Below are 19,436 nucleotides of genomic sequence, written 5' to 3'. Positions count from 1 at the left end.
CTTTTGGTTGTAATAGTGAAGGGGATTGTTCCCTTAATTTCTCTGACAGTTCATTGTTGGTGTATATAAATGCCACTGATTTCTGAATATTGATTTTTTATCTTGCCACCTTGCTGAATTCATTTATCAGTTCCACTAGTTTTTTGACTGAGACTTTAGGGTTTTCTATATACAGTACCAAGTCATCAGCAAATAATGAAAGTTTTACTTCCTCTTTTCCAATTTGGATGCCTTTTATTTCTTCTTCTTGTCTGATTGCTGTAGCTAGGACTTACAGAACTATGTTGAATAAGAGTGGTGAAAGGGGGCACCATTTCAAAAGAAGGGGGCCTTGTTCTTGATCTTAAGGGGATTGCTTTTCATTTTTGCCCATTGAGTATGATGTTGGCTGTGGGTTTGTCATAGATGGCCTTTATCATGTTGAGGTATGTTCCCTCTATTCCCACTTTACTGAGAGTTTTGATCATAAATGGGTGCTAGATTTTATCAAATGCTTTTTTTGCGTCTATTGATATTATCATGTGGTTTTTATCCTTTTGTTATGTGAAGAATCACATTGATTGATTTGCGAATATTGTACCAGTCTTGCCTGCCCAGAATAAATCCCACTTGATCACGATGTATGATTTTTTTCATGTATTGCTGGATCTGGTTTGCTAATATTTTGTTGAGAATTTTAGCATCTAAGTTCATCAGGGATATTGGTCTATAGTTTTCTTTCTTTGTAGTGTCTTTGCCTGGTTTTGGATGAGGCTTATGTTCTCATCATAAAAGGAGCTTGGAAGTTTTCCCTCCTCTTGAATTTTCTGAAAAAGCTTGAGAAGGATAGGAGTTAGTTCATCTTTGAATATTTGGTAAAATTCGCCTGTGAAGCCATCAGGCCCAGAACTTTGGTTTGTTGGGAGTTATTTGATAACTGTTTCAATCTCTTTTGTTGTAATTGGTCTGTTTAGGTTTTCTGATTCTTCCAGATTGATTTTTGAATGATTATATTTTTCAAGGAATTTATCCATTTCATCTGGGTTGTCCCATTTGGGAGCATACAGTTCTTCATAGTATTTTTTTTACAATCCTTTGAATTTCTGCTGTGTCCGTTGTTACTTCTCCACTCTCATTTCTAATTTTATTTATTTAAGCCCTCTCTCTTTTTTTCTTGGTGAGTCTGGTTAAAGGTTCATCAATTCTGTTTACCTTTTCAAAGAACCAGCTCTTATTTCATTGATCTTCTGTATTTTTGTTTGTATTTTGCCTCAGTGTCATTTATTTCCACTCTGATCTTTATTATTTCCTTCCTTCTACTACCTCTGGGTTTACTTGCTGTGCTTTTTCTAGTTCTTTTAGGTGCAGGGTTGTTAATTTGAGCTTTTTCTTGCTTCTTAAGGTATGCCTGTAATGCTATGAACTTCTCTCTCAGGACTGCTTTTGCTGTGTCCCATAAATTTTGAATTGTTGTATGTTTATTTTCATTTGTTTCAAGGAACTTTTTGATTTCTTCCTTGATCTCATTCATTATTTAATAGCATGCTATTTAGTCTCCAAGTGTTTGAATGCTTTTCAGTTTTTCTATTGTAGTTGATTTCTACTTTCATGCCATTGTGATCAGAGAAGGTGCTTGATATTATTTCAATCTTCTTAAATTTATTAAGACTTGTTTTGTGTCCTAACATGTGGTCTATCCTAAAGAATGTACTGTGAGCACTTGAAAAGGATGTATATTCTGGTGCTTTGGGGTGAAAGGTTCTGAAGATATCTATTAAATCTAGTTGATCTAGTGTGTGATTTAAGGCCACTGTTTCTTTGTTAATTTTCTGGCTGGAGGTTCTATCCGTTGATGTTAGTGGGGTATTAAAATCCCCTATTATTATAGTATTGCTGTTGCTCTTGTCCTTTTTGTCCATCAAAATCTGTTTTACATATTTAGGTGCTCCTATATTAGGTGCATATATATTTAAAATGGTTATATATTCCTGTTGTAATGGTCCTTTTATCATTATGTAGTGACCTTATCTCTTACTATACCCTTTGTTTTAAAGTTTATTTTGTCCAATAGTAGTAATTGTGCTACCCCAGCTTTTTCTTTCCTTTCTGTTTGCATGAAATATTTTTTTCCATCCCTTTACTCTCTGTATCTTTTGTTCTGAGGTTAGTCTCTTGTAGACAACATATGTATGGGTCCTGTTTTCTTATCCATGCAGCTACCCCTATCTCTTTTGAATGGAGCATTTAATTCATTTACATTTAAGGTTATTATTGATATGTAGTTGTTTATTGCCATTTTATTCTTTAAATCTATAATCTTCTTTCTCTTTTCTTTTTTCCTTTGCTCTTTTTACAGCATGTCCCTTAACATTTCATGTCATACTGGTTTGGTTGCAATGAATTCCTTGAGTTTTTCGTGGGGTTTTTTGGTCTGGGAAGCTTTTTATTTCTCCTTCAATTTTAAACAATAATCTTGCTGGGTAAAGAAGTCTTGGTTGTAGCCTCTTGTTTTGCATTACTTTGAATATTTCTTGCCATTTCCTTCTGTCCTCTAGTGTTTCTATTCCAAAGTTGGATATCATCCTTATGAGGTCTCCTCTATAGGTAATTGACTTCTTTTCTCTTGCTGCTTTTAGTATTTTTTCTTTATCTCTTAATTTTGGTATTTTAATTATGATGTGTCTTGATGTAGGCCTCCTTGGGTTTCTCTTTACCAGGACTCTCTGCTTCTTGAACTTGTGTGACTTTTTCTTTTATCAATTTAGGAATGTTTTCAGCTATGATTTCTTCAAACAGGTTCTCTATCCCTTGTTCTTTCTCTTCTCTTTCAGGAACCCCTATGATGTGGATGTTTTTTCTCTTCACATTGTCATAGAGTTCTCTTATAGTTTTCTTAGACTTTTTGAGTCTCTTTTATTTTTGCTTCTCTGTTTCAGTTTTTATTTATCTTGTCCTCTAATTTGTTGATTCGATCCTCTGCTTCAGCCAGCCTGCTGTTGATCCCTTCTAATGTAGCCTTCATTTCTGATTGATTCTTTTTTATAATTTCACTGTCCTTTTTGATGCTTGCAATTTCTTTAGGTGCTCATTAAATCTACCCATTGTAGCTCTGAGATCCTTAAGCATCCTAACAATCATTATTTTAAACTCTGTATCCGGTAATTTGGTTACTTCCATCTCATTCAGTTCTTTTTCTGGGGATTTCTTTTGTTGATTCATATGGATTACATTTCTCTGTCTTCCCATTTTATCTGTGTGTGGTTTGCAAACCTGTTGGGGTTGTGGGTCTGAGGTTGGTATATGGAATGCAGCTCCTCCTCCAGGTCTTTATCCCTCAGCCTCTGCTGGTTGCTTGGCTTTTAATTCTCCTTAACTAGTAGAGCCACTTAAAAGTCTTAATTCCCTGCTGTTTGTTTTCTGAGTCCACAGGGAACTTCTGTGTTTAGAACGGGGGTAGAGGGAGTATCTTGCTCTTTGGCCCCAGCTGAAACTCTATCCAGGAATGCAGTGGGTGTGACCTGAGAACAAGAAGGTGTGGTCTGCCTAGTTACTCTCTAGGGGCAGGGGATGTTCTCCATATCAGAAGGGGGTGGTGTAGCTCAAGTCTCCCCGGAAACCTGAGTCACTGCTCCTCCCCTTTACTTCCTCCTTTCTGAATGGCTTTTTGGTTTTTTTTTGTTTTGTTTTTTTATTTTATTTTTTTAATGGGGTGACATCAATAAATCAGGATACATATATTCAAAGATAACATGTCCAGGTTATCTTGTCGTTCAATTATGTTGCATACCCATCACCCAAAGTCAGATTGTCCTCTGTCACCTTCTATCTAGTTTTCTTTGTGCCCTTCCCCCTCCCCCCTTTCCCTCTCCCTCTCCCCTCTCCCCCCTCCCCCCATAACTACCACACTCTTATCGATGTCTCTTAGTCTCACTTTTTTTTTCTTTTTTCTTTCTGAAGTTAGAAACGGGGAGAGATAGTCAGACAGACTCCCGTATGCGCCCGACCGGGATCCACCTGGCACGCCCACCAGGGGGCGATGCTCTGCCCCTCTGGGGCATTGCTCTGTCATGACCAGAGCCACTCTAGCGCCTGGGGCAGAGGCCAAGGAGCCATCCCCAGCCCAGGTCATCTTTGCTCCAGTGGAGCCTCGGCTGCGGGAGGGGAAGAGAGAGATAGAGAAAGAGAGGGGGAGGGGTGGAGAAGCAGATGGGCGCTTCTCCTGTGTGCCCTGGCCGGGAATTGAACCCGGGCCCTCCGCATGCCAGCCGACGCTCTACCACTGAGCCAACCAGCCAGGGCCTCTTAGTCTCACTTTTATGTCCCACCTACGTATGGAATAATGCAGTTCCTGGTTTTTTCTGATTTACTTATTTCACTTCGTATAATGTTATCAAGATCCCACCATTTTGCTGTAAATGATCCGATGTCATCATTTCTTATGGCTGAGTAGTATTCCATAGTGTATATGTGCCACATCTTCTTTATCCAGTCATCTATTGATGGGCTTTTTGGTTGTTTCCATGTCCTGGCCACTGTGAACAATGCTGCAATGAACATGGGGCTGCATGTGTCTTTACATATCAATGTTTCTGAGTTTTTGGGTATATACCCAGTAGAGGGATTGCTGGGTCATAAGGTAGTTCTATTCTGAATGGCCTTTTGCACTGATTGGAGCTGGAGAGCTTTTTGGAGGTGAGTCAACTGGCTCCACATTAGGCTTGTGCTGGATAGAGGGAGCTACCCTACCCCCAGCTATGGCTACCTCGGCACTGGAGAATGACTCAGCTCAGGTATTATTCTCCCTGTTACTGTTTGTGTCCCCATGCCTCGATCTCCCCACTCTCCTCATACAAGACCAGTTCTCTCAGCCCTCCTCACCCCCAGAACCCCAGGCAAGTGGCTGTGAGTGGTATTTTCTGCACTGGCCCTTTAAGGCTGCAACTTCTTCACCAGCCTTTTCCCACAGACAGAAATCCCACTCTTTTCCCCAATCAATGCTGTCAGGCTGTTTCCTCCAGTCAATGGGTTTCTAGGCTGGGGTTCTGGTCCTGGGACTGAGGACCCCCGTCTCTCAGGATCTCTCTTCCGGTGAGAATTCCTCTGGACCCTCAGCCTCCCCTTGCTCCTGGAAGTGTGGGAGCCCCCACCACATCCCCGCACTTCCTACCAGGCTCAGTGTGGTTTCTTCTGTGCTCCTTGGTTTTTCCGTCCTGTTCTTTTAGTCTAAAGTTGGTTTTTCACAATGATTGTTCTTAAATTAATTTGTAATCCAGTTTGGTCCCGTGATGTGGCAGTTTGTATGTCTGCCTTCTCTGCTTCCATCTTGAAATCTCAGGCATTAACTTATTTAGAGCATTTACTCATGTGTTAGTTGCTCACTAACATCTTTGCATATGTGTCTGCACGTGTTCAGTAGGACCAGAGTATGTGTTTCTCATTGGGGAATTCCTTGGTCAAAGAATGTTGAGACTGAACTGCCCTCCACAAACTAAATCCAAAATCCCATCACTTGTATATAATACTTCCCCTGCCCTTTCCAGCTATGGAGATGAAATTTCCAAATTTTAACAATCTAATGGTTGCTTTTGAAAAAATGTCTGGTTTTAATTTGCAGACATCTGCCTAAGCATGCAAATGAGCACACCACCTCGATAGGGTGAGAGAGGGCCAGCGCTGGCCTCTCTGGCCACGTAGCTGGGAGCCAAGATGGAGAGGCAGGAGGGCTGTGTAGCACAGGACAAAGCAGGCCTCCATAGCCACATGCCCACCACAGCTGCGACCACGAGAGCCCTCACACACACCCTTATAGCCCCCCATAGAAGGGAAGTTATCCCTTCCTTAGGAAAAGCCAGGTCAGAGATGGCATTAGTATTCCTGGGGTGTTCTCAACAGGTGGCAGAGGATGATTCCCCATGCATGATCTCCGTGGGTGGGACAGGTTCCGTTCATTAACATCACTGCACTGCAGTTTAACCTGTCTGTCTGCCCCGGTTCTCAGCTGTTCTTAGGCATGTACCCAGAGGAGCATTTCACTGAGAAACCGGTAAAAGAGGCCATGGCCCGGTTCCGCAAGAACCTCGATGGCATCATCAGTGTGATTGCTGAGCGCAACAAGAAGAAGAAGCTACCATATTACTATTTGTCTCCAGACCGGATTCCCAACAGCGTTGCCATATGAGTGGCTGCCTGAGCCTCTCACTCCGGCTGGGATGGCCACCTGTTCCACGTGTTGTTCTCCACCCTGACTCCACCAGGGTGGGAGGCACATGGGCCAGCCATGAGGCAGGCCTCCTGGCATCTCTCTCTGTCCAAGCTTACCAGGATTCCTGGGAGTTCTGCCCTCAGGCCCCAGGCTGACTGGCTTCAAACCAAAAGCTGCTTAGTCTGGGCCACATTATAGCAAAGCTTCAGCGTGTGTTCCTTTTTTACTGCTCACTCTTGAGCAAATCCCTTTGATAATGTGTGGAAACACTAAGGGACCCTCCTACACAGAGTGAGATGGCATAGCTTCCTGCACCACATCTACATCAGCACTCAGCACCTACAACTCAGCATAACAGATAGATGTTTCTTGTTGGGGACATGGAATGATTATTTTATGCTTAGACTTCGTTCAATTTCTTGCATACAGTGCATGCCCAAATAAATTCTTCTTAAATGAATTAAAAATTGGTTGTCATAAAAATCAAGTTCATTTAAAACAGGTTTCCTTCCACATGCTGTATTCCAACCAACTCAAAGAGCTCACATCCCCCACATCCACCCACACACAAAGCCATAATCATTGTGACTCCATCTAGGCAAAAGTCTCCCTACTACCCCCAGTCTGGATAGCTTCAGGAAGCAAGCAGAATAAATACAAAGTAAACCACACTTCAGAGTCACACTCCTCAAAACCAGTTATAGAGAAAATCTCGAAAGCAGTGACACAGGTAACATGCAATGGAATAATTTTAATTAGATTGAATGTTCAATCAGAAATTGTAGGGGACAATTATGAAAATAAAATAATTTTATGGAAAATAAAACTAAAAATGCTACCAGCAGATATACACACACAAAAAAAATGCTCAAGGAAATTCTTCAGGTTGAAGGGAAATGACACAGATAGAAACTGAGGCCGTTAGGAAGGATGGGAGAGTAACAGACATGGCAAGTATTTACTAAATTAAGAGACATTTCTCCACTTCTTAATTCCTGTAAAAAATATATGACTATAGGCCCTGGCCAGTTGGCTCAGTGGTAGAGCATCACCCCAGCATGTGAATATCCCAGGTTCGATTCCTGGACAGGGCACACAGGAGAAGTGCCCATCCATTTCTCCACCCTTCCCCCCTCTTGCTTCTCTCTCTCTCTTTCCCCTCATGCAGCCATGCTTGATTGGAGTGAGTTGGCCCCAAGCATTGAGGTTGGCTCCACAGCCTCTGCCTCAGGCAGGAAGAAGAGTTGAATTGCTGAGCAACAGAGCAATGGCCTGATGGGCAGAGCATTGCCCCCTAGTGGGCTTGTGGGGTGGATCCTGGTCAGGGAGCATGTGGGAGTCTGTCTCTCTGCCTCCCCTCCTCTCACTGGGTAAAATAAACAAACAAAAAACCCCAAAACACACACACATATATATAACTATTTAAAACAAATATAACAACATTGGTATGTGGCATTCACAATACATGTAAAGATAGCATGAAAGACAATAGGTATTAAATGGACTTTTTCATTGACATGGTTTCTCTATCTTACATAAATTTGCCCAATATTAATTCTAAGTAGATTGCAAAATTTTAAGTAGGTATATTGTATTCCCTAGAGCAGTGGTTGGCAAACTGCGGCTCGTGAGCCACATGCAGCTCTTTGGCCCCTTGAGTGTAGCTCTCCCATAAAATACCACATTCGGGCACTATCTCGATAAGGAATGTACCTACCTATATAATTTAAGTTTAAAAAAGTTGGCTCTTCAAATTTCAATCGCTGTACTGTTGACATTTGGCTCTGCTGACTAATGAGTTTGCTGACCATGGCCCTAGAGCAACCACTAAAAATAATGTATAGCTAAAACCAATGAGTGGTATTCTAAAATGTATAAATAGCTAAAAGAAAGAAGAGAAAGAGGAATAGAGAAAACAGAGGGGGCAAACAAATCAAATAAATTATAAACACAGAACCAAACATATCAATAATTACATTAAATGGACTAAAAACTACAAAAAGGCAGAGATTATTAAAATAGTTTTTTGTTGTTTTTTTTTTTTACAGGGACAGAGAGAGAGTCAGAGAGAGGGATAGATAGGGACAGACAGACAGGAACGGAGAGAGATGAGAAGCATCAATCATCAGTTTTTTGTTGCAACACCTTAGTTGTTCATATGCTTGCTAGCATTTGGTTTTGTTATTCATCAACATAAAAGAAGTATAGCCATTCTTGTAGATGTATAGTTATATCTCATTGATTGTTTTCTCATATGTGCCTTGACCGGGGGCCTTCAGCAGACCGAGTAACTCCTTGCTGGAGCCATCGACCTTGGGTCCAAGCTGGTGAGCTTTGCTCAAACCAGATAAGCCCGTGCTCAAGCTGGCAACCTCGGGGTCTTGAACCTGGGTCCTTCCGCATCCCAGTCCGACACTCTATCCACTGTGCCACCGCCTGGTCAGGCATCAGAATAGATTTTTAAAATACCTCATATTTCTCTACATTAATTTTGGTTACCTTTTAAAAAATTTTATTTTTTGAAACAAAATTTAGACAAATGTATTTATTTTTTCCGGTAATTCTTTTCTTTTATTAATTTAGAGATTAAATTTAATGGGATGACATTGATCAAAGAGAGTACATAGGTTTCAAAAAAAAGTACATAGGTTTCAAGTGAGCATCTCTATAGCATTTGAACTATTGATTGCGTTGTGTGCCCATCACCCACAGTCAAATCATTTTCTGTCACCATATATTTGTCCTCCTTTATTCTCTTTCCCCAGGTAACCACTTTTATCTATGTCCATGAATCTCAGTTTTATATCCCACCTATATGTGAAATTTTATAGTTCTTAGCTCTTACTGACTTATTTCACTCAGTATAATGTTCTCAAGGTCCACCCATGTTGTTGTAAATGACAATATGACATTTTGAGCAGCAGAAAGTGAGGACGAGTATACACTTAGTACACCTGAGTAACCATTTCACTTCACTGAAAATGCAATTTCCAAAAGTAACCAATAAGCCAATGATTGGCTTCCAAGCTATGAGAAATTACTTCTCTTTCCCTCCTGAAGGGAATTGTATCTGTGGCTTGACAGGGCTTACACTCAAGCTGCAGACCTCTGCAGATACCCTGCATGAAGGACACAGAGTCTCGTGCTCACTTAGATCATCATGTACTTTTCACTTTGGCTACAAGATGGAACCTAAAAGCCCCCTGTCCCCGGGAGAATCCTTGCCATCAGTGAAGAGATAGTTTACATTTTCTCGACTTAGTAAATAGAGAAGTTTGCTCAAGTCATGGACTTTCCAGCCAAACAAACATTGTTGTCCAGGGCAGATGTGATGACCCGTATATGTTCAAGGTCCCAGTGGCACTGGAGATACTGAGCAAGCATCAGCAGGTACAAAGTTCAGTTTAAAGGGCTCCTGTTAAGTTCACCCTGACAAAACTCAGGTATAGGTAACATCAGGCTATAGTGATGCCTCACCCATTTTAAGTTAAATCAGATCAACATATGTGTTTGAAATTGATACAAGTGCCATTTCCCGGAGTCTAAGACACAGATGTCCCCACATCTAATATAGTTTGTCCTGCTAGCTCAAAAAAAGTAAATATTAAAATATAAATAAAAAGCCAACACCCAACAATATGCTATATATAAGAGACATACTTAAATACAGAACAGGCTTGCAAAATTTCTTCTATAAATATTTTAGGTTTGACAGGCCATCTCCAATGTGTTTCATTTTTTAAAAACAACCTTGCAACATCAGGCCATGGGGTGGATTTGATCAGTGGGCCATACTTTGATAACCCCTGAAACAGAGACTGATAAGGTTTGTGAATGGCCAATAAGCAGAGTCATTAGAAAACAACACCGTAAAACCACAATGAGATATAACTATACATCTACAAGAATGGCTACAATTCTTTTATGTTGATGACTAACAAAACCAAATGCTAGCAAGCACATGAACAAACCTTCACACATGGTTGGTCCCCTGCTTTGGAAACCTGTTTAGTTTTTAGTTTGTTTGGGTTTTTGTTTTGTTTTTTTTACAGAGACAAAGAGAGAGTCAGAGAGAGGGATAGATAGGGACAGACAGACAGGAGCAGAGAAAGATGAGAAACATCAATCATCAGTTTCTCATTGTGGCACTTTAGTTGTTCATTGATTGCTTTCTCATATGTGCCTTGACCATGAGGCTACAACAGACCAAGTAACCCCTTGCTCAAGCCAGTGACCTTGGGTCCAAGCTGGTGAGCTTTTTTTTTTTTTTTTGCTCGAACCATATTAGCCCGCGCTCAAGCTGGTGACCTCGGGGTCTCGAACCTGGGTCCTCCGCATCCCAGTCTGACACTATATCCACTGCACCATCGCCTGGTCAGGCAAACATGTTTAGTTTTTTATAAAACTAAACATATCCCTTCCCTTTACAAACCAGCATTCCATTCCTAGGTATCTACCCCTGAGAAATGAAAACATATGTTCACAAAAATATTTGTAGCAGTTCTAACTCATAGTAGCCAGAAACTGTAAACTGAAGTATTCAGCAATAATAAAAAAAAAGATGAAGTGATCGGTATATTCATACAATGGAGTATTAATCCACAACAACAAGAAATGAGCTAACTGATACAATAGCATGGATGAAATTCAAAAGCAATGTACTGGCAGAAAAAAACTCTTATACAGTTTTCTTCTTCTATTCTAGGCCCTTTCTTGTTTCACTGTCCCCAGTTTTAATAAACTTACTCTCAAAAAATCACTCAGGTTTTTGTTGTGAAATTTTTCCTGCACAAGGTCAAGAACCCGTCCGTATGTTACCAGCTCGTCCTAAGCAGACCCGAAGCATCAGCTCCCTGTCTGGTAACAAGATGAAAGCACAGAATTGATTATATACTATTGATTTGTTACAGAATACATAACTTTGATCATTAAACTGGGGGTACTGAATCATGGCTATAAGGGCACACTGGATTTAACATTTTACAGGAATCCTTTTATAAGTTTACTTTGTTAGTACATTCTTATTTAGCTCTATTTTTTGGTTAGTCAGACTAAGATCAGTAAATCAGTAATATAGCATATTTATTTCCTGTTACATTAAAATTTTTTTAATTTCCCATTGAGACTCTGGCCAGTTGGCTCAGTGGTAGAGCATTAGCCTGCCGTGTGGATGTCCTGGGTTCAATTCCCAGTCAGGGCACACAGGAGGAGCACCCATCTGCTTCTCTACCAACCCCCTTCTTGCTTCTCTCTCTCTCTTTCTTTCTTTCTCCTTCCCTCCTGCAGCCATGGCTTGATCAGAGCAAGCTGGCCATGGGCACTGAGGATGGTTCCATGGCCTCTACCTCAAATAGCTCCTGTTGCAATGGAGCAAGGACCCCAGATGGACAGAGCATCACCCCCTAGTAGGCTTGCAGGGTTGATCCCAGTTTGGGCACATGCGGGAGTCTGTCTGTACCTCCCCTCCTCTCACTAAATAAACAACAACAACAACAACAAAAAGTTTCCCATTGATCTGAAAGAGGAAGGAGGTTGGGGAAAGAAGAGAGAAAGAGAGGATGGGAGAGAGAAAGAGAAGAACCAACTCATTGTTTCACTTAGTTGTTCCACTTAGTTGTGCACACATTGCTTCTCGTATGTGCCCTGACCTCTGCATGCTAGGTCAATGTTTTATCTACTGAGCCACCAGACAGGGATCCTGGTTGCACTATTTTCTTTTTTAAATAAGTGAGGGGAGAGGAGGCAGAGAGAGACATACCTGGTAGGTATGTGTCCCTCCCAGGATCCACCTGGCAAGCCCCCTATAGGGTGATGCTCTGCCCATCTGGGTGTTGCTCTGTTGCTCAACAACTGAGCTATTTTTATCACCTGAGGTGAGGTCATGGAGCCATCCTCAGCATTTGGGCCACCTGGCTAACCAATCAAGCCATTGCTGTGGAAGGGGGAGAGAGAGAATATCCCAGTAGAGCCTGAGCTATACATCAATCAGGCATCCCCAATTCGACTTCCCTTTGCAGTGGTACACTCCCGCTTAACATAAGGGTTGGTAGGCTCTTCAAGATTACTCTTGAGCCCTGGCCAGTTGGCTCAGCGGTAGAGCGTCAGCCTCGCATGCGGAGGACCCGGGTTTGATTCCCGGCCAGGGCACACAGGAGAAGCGCCCATTTGCTTCTCCACCCCTCCGCCGCGCTTTCCTCTCTGTCTCTCTCTTCCCCTCCCGCAGCTCCATTGGAGCAAAGATGGCCCGGGCACTGGGGATGGCTCTGTGGCCTCTACCTCAGGCGCTAGAGTGGCTCTGGTCGCAACATGGCGACGCCCAGGATGGGCAGAGCATCGCCCCTGGTGGGCGTGCCGGGTGGATCCCGGTTGGGCGCATGCGGGAGTCTGTCTGACTGTCTCTCCCCGTTTCCAGCTTCAGAAAAATGAAAAAAAAAAAAAAAAAGATTACTCTTGAGGTAGCTATGAGGAATTCTACTTATTGGTACCTGTAAGGTCAGCCAAAGGAGGACACTGAGTTCAGGCAAGAAAAGTTTATTAGGGGGCATCTGCCAGGCTGACTCCTAAGGCGGAGGTCAGCAACCGGTTCTCTAACAGGTAGAGTTAAATAGGAAATTCAAGGGTGGGGGCTGGTAGTTGTTACAGGGAAAAAAGGATTAACTGTAAGTAAGCTAGGGACCTTCCACACCCGGGGGAGTCAGTCGGCTGTCTGGGGGGAGGTGATCTAGAATGTCCAGTTTTTTAATGTCTCTTCGTCTACTTAAGGGAGGAGGGGGTCATGGCCAATTGCCACCAGAGGAAAGACACAACCGACACACAAGTTAGTTGCAAGAATCACACAGGCAGTTTATTACTCATAGATCCTATGGCGTGCCTGGGTACAGCTTAATGGGGCCCCATCAGCATGCTCCTCTTGGCTGTCCTTGGTCAGAGCAGCATGGAGACAGTCCACATTAAATGTTGGAATCTGGGCAACTATCACAGCAGGGGGGCTCCTTGGCTTTAGTATCTTGTAAAGCCAGTAGCCACGGCCACCATCACAGCCGCCTGGCCCTAGCAGGTTTGCATTTGATTCACACAGACAGTGATAAAACAACGGAGCCAAAAACTGGTGGGTCATTACCTTTAATCCTAGCTTGCACCCAGTGAGCAAGAAATAGACACAGTGGGAAAACATTTCCCTTTCCATTCAGGGCTCCCAAAGCCACTGACTTATCCGAGTTTCCTAGAATCAAAGTTTTCTAACCTCATCAGCCTTATTCACCTCTGTTCCCCATCTCCTTCTCTCTGCACAAACTCTGCACAAACTGGCTTTTCCTTCAGCACTTCGCCATCTTGGCTGCTTCTCCTCTCCTCCACCTGGCCTTCCTCTGCTCTCCTCTCTAATGCTAATCCCAGGAACCGAGAGAGCAAGCTCCTGGTCTGCCTCATTTTATAGTGTAGAAATCAAAACCTTTAATCCAATATACAGACAAGAAAGTCTCTGATACAAAGTCACTTAGGGTGAGAAAGGCTTAGTCTTAAAACTAAGCCTTAGGCTATAACAACCCTGCCTGCTGACAGCCTGTCCCCCACACTCAATGCAAACTATAAGCGAGCGAACATATATCATATTTACAAACTTATTTGACCAACATACCTTTTTTTGGCATATGCCTTCTAACAGGTGTTAATCTACAGGATTATAACATCAAATCACTTTTTTTTTTGGAATTCCTAGCAGGGAGCTCTTCTAGCAGCGAGTTAATATACAGAATTGTCACGTCAAGCCACTTTTTATCTATATATAACTTCACACACACACTAACTGGGCCATGCGCAAAAGACATAAACTGCCCATCATATCTGTACATAAACATTAGATTAGTTCCCACCCAGAGGGCATATCCTTATTCACTTGTTTAATGGTCTTTCATGTTATATCCTAACTTATTTCTATATCTTCTATATTTTCTTATATTTCTATATATTTAATTACTATAACATTATATTACTGCAACAAAGAGAAAGAAGGGGAAAGGGAGAGGTGGAAAAGCAGATGATCGTCTTTCCTATTGAAGGAGAAACCAGAAGGATGCAGAGGAGAGGGGGGCCTACAATGTCTGGGGTCTTACACTCCAGCCTGTGACCTCCGTGCTCAGGACTGAGGGAACAAGGTCATACAGAAAAGTTTAAAAAATAACAAAACACAGCTGTAGACCTTGCTTGTTATCAGTTCCTTGAAATGAACTGCAGCTGCAGCAAGAAGAATGAGTGATATGATTGTCAAGGACAGACCCTCTGGCCTCCCCTCCCTAAGACACAAAAGTCATGTAGGGCTGCAAACAAAGAAGTCATAGGAATCAGGCATTTGTCCCGTGAAAGCTAAAGCTGTAAAGGTGTATAAGATGTACAAAATCTAACTGCAAGGAGCATGTGTTTTGTTGCCTCTGTTGAGGACATGCAGGTCTGACGGCTAAATAAATCCTACTTCCTTCATCAAGTTGTCTGGGCATCTTTGTGCTCCTCTGATTTCTGCAACACTGTGTGTCCTGACCAGGAACCGAATCCAGGACATCAACATGCCAGGCTGATGCTCTGCCACTGAGCCCATCAGCCAGGGCCACACTCTTCATGTTTCATCAGTCATTTCATCTTTTTCAAAGAAAGACCAGCCACCCTGACATCTGGGCAGCTCTGTTTTAGTTTCAGGGGTCATCCTCCTCCTACCAGCAGGATGTTAGCAAACAAGGGCCGTAAGTTCATCACAAGCAGCCCACAGAAAGCCAAAGCCTGAGGCAACAGGTTTCCCCAAAGAAGAAGGGTTTATATGTTAGTCACCAGACAAGGAGACCAAAGATGAAGTTCAAATCAGTCTGCTCTACCCACTCTTACTTCAGGGCTTTAAGCTGGTGCACGAAAAGTGCTGGTGGGCAGGTTTTGATTGGAGAGCTTTAGAACTCAGTCTTATGGGAAGGGTGTTAGGGGCTTCTGCATCAGATACTCCTGCACAATGGACACTTTGCTTCCGAAAGTGTTCCGGTATCCAAGTTTCAGTCATGTCCTGGTCCTCTGCTTCCATGGGAAGGGGCAAGACTTTGGTTCCAGGGCCGCCCTGAGGAGGGATGGCCCATGCGCAGTGCTGTGTCTAAAATAGATCAGAAACAGCATCAGCTACCAATTTGCTGCCAGCGGGTCTGTCACTGATACCTCAAGTAGCGAGGGGTACTGAGCGTGTTCCTGGGCAGAGCTGAGCTGGGCCCCCAGCTTCGGGGCCCTCAGTGTCCTCTTACTCTCGTGCCCCTCAGCCTCTAGGAAGGAGTGGATTCTTTCAGCAGGGAACTGTGAAGACCTACCAGCACTGCCTGATTCTCTAAAGCTCACCCTGCAGGGGCACACAGGGACGGTCAGCCCCATGCTACAGATGAGAAAACTTGCTCAGCGAGAATCCCAGGAAAGGACCTAGGAGAGGCCACCAGCCTGAGGGCACTGGGACCCCAGGCTACACTGGTGCTCCTCCTGAAAGCTTCTAAGTCCTCCTCCTCAGGACACCCCTCAGTTCCAACATTCTGATTATTTATCTCAAGTGCTTGCTGCCAGGCCTGTGGAGGACAGGACTCTGCCCGAACAAAGACTGGTCACCTGGTTGCTTATTCAACCCAGGATGGGAGTTCAGAATGAGCCACCCCAAGACGTGCCTCAGTGGTATGCAATTTATCTTGAACTAAAAGCAATTTTAGCTTTAGCCTCAAGAGAAATTTCTGGCCCTCCCTTAACTAGCTAGAAGAACTTGAATTACGGAACTTGAATTACGAGATAACCTTATTGACCTATGTATAGGGCAGGACAAACTTCTGTTTACTAAGCTTCTGTTCTTCTTATACTTTAATGACCGTTTCAAGCCCCCAAGTCACCTTGCCTCATCCTTAGCTCAGAATGTTTCACATCCTCAGGTTTCCTGTCTGACTCTCTCCTGCATGCAGGCTTCCAGTACATACCTATGTACTGAGTTTATTTTCTCTTGCAAATCTGTCTCATGTTTATTTGATTATTAGACCAACTGGAAAATTCTGGAGGGAAAGCAGGGACCACGTTGAAAATTGGATAAAAGTAACAGGCATTCCTGGGGGAGCATGATGTAGGCACTCTCACAACCACACTTCTGGCCAGAGAAAGAGCCCCTAACCAGGGTTCCCAGAGCACTGGGTTTCATGGACTGGAAAAGTTTTGAACAGAAATCTGGAGAGACATTTGGGTTACCAAGCTTTTGTTGGTATGATCCAAAATTCATTAATCAACCAATCAAAAAAAAAAGCCCTCACCAAGAGCTCCCATCTTCTAACATCACTTCATAACTGGACAGTTTAACATCAGAGAGGTAGGATAACAAGGGTAATGGGCTACTCCACTCTTTCTCACACACTCAGCTATGTTGCCTCACCCCTTCCATACCCTGACCCTGTGTCCCCTGAGCCCCTGCAGACTACTACATTAGCACTAGGACCACTGCCAGGCCAGCTCATCGCTGTCTCACCTGGTAGATGGGAGACAATACAGAGTCAGAGTGAAGCACAGGGTCTGCTCTCTGACCCCTGGGCTTCTACGCTCCAACCTCATGTGCAGGAGATACTGAGTCACACTGGTGGAGTCTGGACTCTGCTTTTCTCATTTCAGCTCCAAGACAAAGCCAGGGAGAAGCAGAAAACAGGCAGGCTTCTCTGATGGCTGAGGAACTGTCAGCTCAGGAAGCCATGTTCTTCCTCTCTGCCTTTTAACCTCTAAAACTATACATCTCAGCTCTTTCCAAAACCATTGTAAGGCCAGTAGCCACAGCCACCATCAGAGCTGCCTGGCCCATGCAGGTTCGCATTTGATTCGGACAGACGGTAATGAAACAATAGAGCCAAGAACTGGTGGGCCATTAGCTTTAATCCTAGCTTGCACCCGGTGGGCAAGTAATACACACAGTGGGAAAACACTTCCCTTTCCATGGCTAAAGCTTCCAAAGCCACTGACTTATCCGAGTTTCCTAGAATCAAAGGGTTCTACCTCACTAGCCTTATTCACCTCTGTTACCCATCTCTTCTCTCTGCACAAACTGGCTTCTCCTTCAGCACTCCGCCATCTTGGCTGCTTCTCTCCTCTATGTGGCCTTTCTCTGCTCTCCTCCAGCATGGGCTCCTCTGCCCCATTTTATAGTATAGAAATCAAAACCTTTAATCCAATATACAAACAAGGAAGTCTCTGATACAAAGTCACTTATCTGAGGCATAACGGGATTCCTCATGAGAGTGCACCACCCCACATCATGCAACAATCAAGGGTGTGGGGAAAAAAGCTTAGTTTTGAAACTAAGCCTTAGGCTATAACCACCCTGCCTGCTTACAGCCTGCCCCCCACACCCAATGCAAACTATAAATGAGCAAACATATATATCATATTTACAAACTTACTTGACCAACATTCCACCCCTTTAGCTCGCTTACAATCTAAAGCACAGGTATTCCTGTGCTTTAGGAATTTAAGGAAATTAAAGCACATTACACAAATTACAACAACATGACAAATCATACAATTTAAACAATTACAAAGGTACATTTCACCAGTCTCTGAGCACTTTGCCAAAAGTGCAAAATGTCCTCGGCCTTCTTTCTAGCCATGGGAAAAGCTTCCCAAGGCAGGGGAAGGGCCTCCAGCAAAGCCGCTCCCCACCCCCATCACAGTATTTCACATTGTCCAAAATCCGTAAGTCCATCCAACAAAGGAGCCAGTGCCCACTCCGGTCGTAGTCCAGTAAATCAGTCCATGCACAGGAGACCTCAGCCACCCCCCTCATTCCTGCCGTCCTGGCAGGTCTTACACTGTCCCAAGGAGGAGCACGTGGCAATGGCAGCCAGCATTTCCATCTCTGCTACGGAGAGCATGATGGCATCCACCCCTATGTCCCCAAATTGCAGACCTACCAGGTGCATAGTAAGAACTCCTTGCTGCTGGGCTCTCACCTTCTGGAGACTTTGGATTGCAACTCCAGACTGATTCTCCTCATTCTCCAAAAAGGAACTGAAAACATCAGCTCCTGCTGCCGGGCTTGAGCCCCTGGCCTCCTGCTACTGCTGGCTCTCCACAACGTCCAGGGCAAGCTGCAACTCACGAACCTGTGATTCCTTCTCCAGAGGCTGCTCCATTTCCAGGCGAATCTCGCAAACCTGGTCAGCCTCATCCTTCAGCGCTTCCTCCAGCTCCAGGGTCAGCATCTGTTTCTCCCCCATTTCCTCCAGCTCCTTCCACTGCTCTGTTTGAAGGTCCTGGGCAGCCTCTTCCAAAGAGCTCTCAGTTTCCTCACGCATGGCTGTAAAAGTCAACTAGCCTACGGTCCCCAAAATGACAGCCATGGAGAACCATAACAGCAGCCAGTCCTCTACTCCACTGCTCAAAGGTGGTGGTGGCTCCTTGCCGATCTGATTCGAATTCTGCCACAGACCACGCCAAATGTAAAACCAGTAGCCACGGCCACCATCACAGCAGCCTGGCCCATGCAGGTCTGTATTTGATTCGGACAGATGGTAATGAAACAATGGAGCCAAGAACTGGTAGGCCAACATCTTTAATCCTAGCTTGCACCCGGCGGGCAAGTAAAAAACACACACTGGGCTCCAAAACCCACTCACATTCAGTGCTCACAAAGCTACTGACTTAATCTGAGTTCTCCTAGAATCAAAGGTTTCTAGCTCACCAGACTTATTCACCTCTGTTGCCCATCTCCTTCCTTCTCTCTGCACAAACTCTGCGCAAACTGGCTTCTCACTCAACACTCTACCATCTTGGCTGCCTCTCCTGGCCTCCTCCACATGGCCTTTCTCTGCTCTCCTCTCTGCTCTCCTTCTCTAATGATAATCTCAGGAACCAAGAGCGCAAGCTCCTGTTCTGCCCCCATTTTATAGTGTAGAAATCCAAACCTTTAATCCAATATACAAAATAGGGAAGTCTCTAATACAAAGTCACTTTCTGAGGCATGATGGGATTGTACCACCCCACATCAAAAAGGGTGGGAAAGGCTTAATCCCAAAACCAACCCCCAGGCTACAAGGATTCTACCTGCCCACAGCTCGCCCCCAACACACAATATCACCTGGGCAACGGCCTCCATGTGGGCAGTGCCATCTTTAACAAAGCGAGCATAATATATTTTATCTGCCCAACAGTCACCTTTAATCCTAGCTTGCACCTGGCGGGCAAGTAAAAACACACACTGGGCTCCAAAACGCACTCATTCAGGGCT

General features: G+C 43.8%; 2 protein-coding genes and 1 non-coding gene across 3 annotated transcripts in view; 2 read left to right on the top strand and 1 right to left on the bottom strand.

Moving 5' to 3' along the window:
• The window catches only part of ALOX5 (arachidonate 5-lipoxygenase), a 61,888-nt gene extending 55,248 nt beyond the window's left edge, over positions 1 to 6,640 (top strand). Inside the window, exon 14 of the mRNA XM_066243599.1 lies at positions 5,978 to 6,640. Within this exon, the coding sequence (XP_066099696.1) occupies positions 5,978 to 6,157 (180 nt within the window). The 3' untranslated portion in view covers positions 6,158 to 6,640. The remainder of the gene's footprint in view (positions 1 to 5,977) is intronic.
• A 5,612-nt stretch (positions 6,641 to 12,252) lies between these two features.
• TRNAA-CGC (transfer RNA alanine (anticodon CGC)) lies at positions 12,253 to 12,328 on the top strand. Its single transcript has one exon. It is a non-coding gene; the product is annotated as a tRNA-Ala (tRNA).
• Positions 12,329 to 12,709: 381 nt separating this feature from the next.
• MARCHF8 (membrane associated ring-CH-type finger 8) overlaps positions 12,710 to 19,436 on the bottom strand; it is a 134,117-nt gene continuing 127,390 nt past the window's right edge. The window contains exon 8 of the mRNA XM_066243829.1: positions 12,710 to 15,305. Within this exon, the coding sequence (XP_066099926.1) occupies positions 15,211 to 15,305 (95 nt within the window). The 3' untranslated portion in view covers positions 12,710 to 15,210. The remainder of the gene's footprint in view (positions 15,306 to 19,436) is intronic.

Source organism: Saccopteryx bilineata, chromosome 9, assembly GCF_036850765.1.
Source record: "Saccopteryx bilineata isolate mSacBil1 chromosome 9, mSacBil1_pri_phased_curated, whole genome shotgun sequence".
In the NCBI taxonomy this organism is placed as follows: Eukaryota; Metazoa; Chordata; class Mammalia; order Chiroptera; family Emballonuridae; genus Saccopteryx; species Saccopteryx bilineata.
The sequence above is the reverse complement of the archived record's forward strand: the minus strand, read 5'-3'. Positions and strand labels throughout refer to the sequence as shown.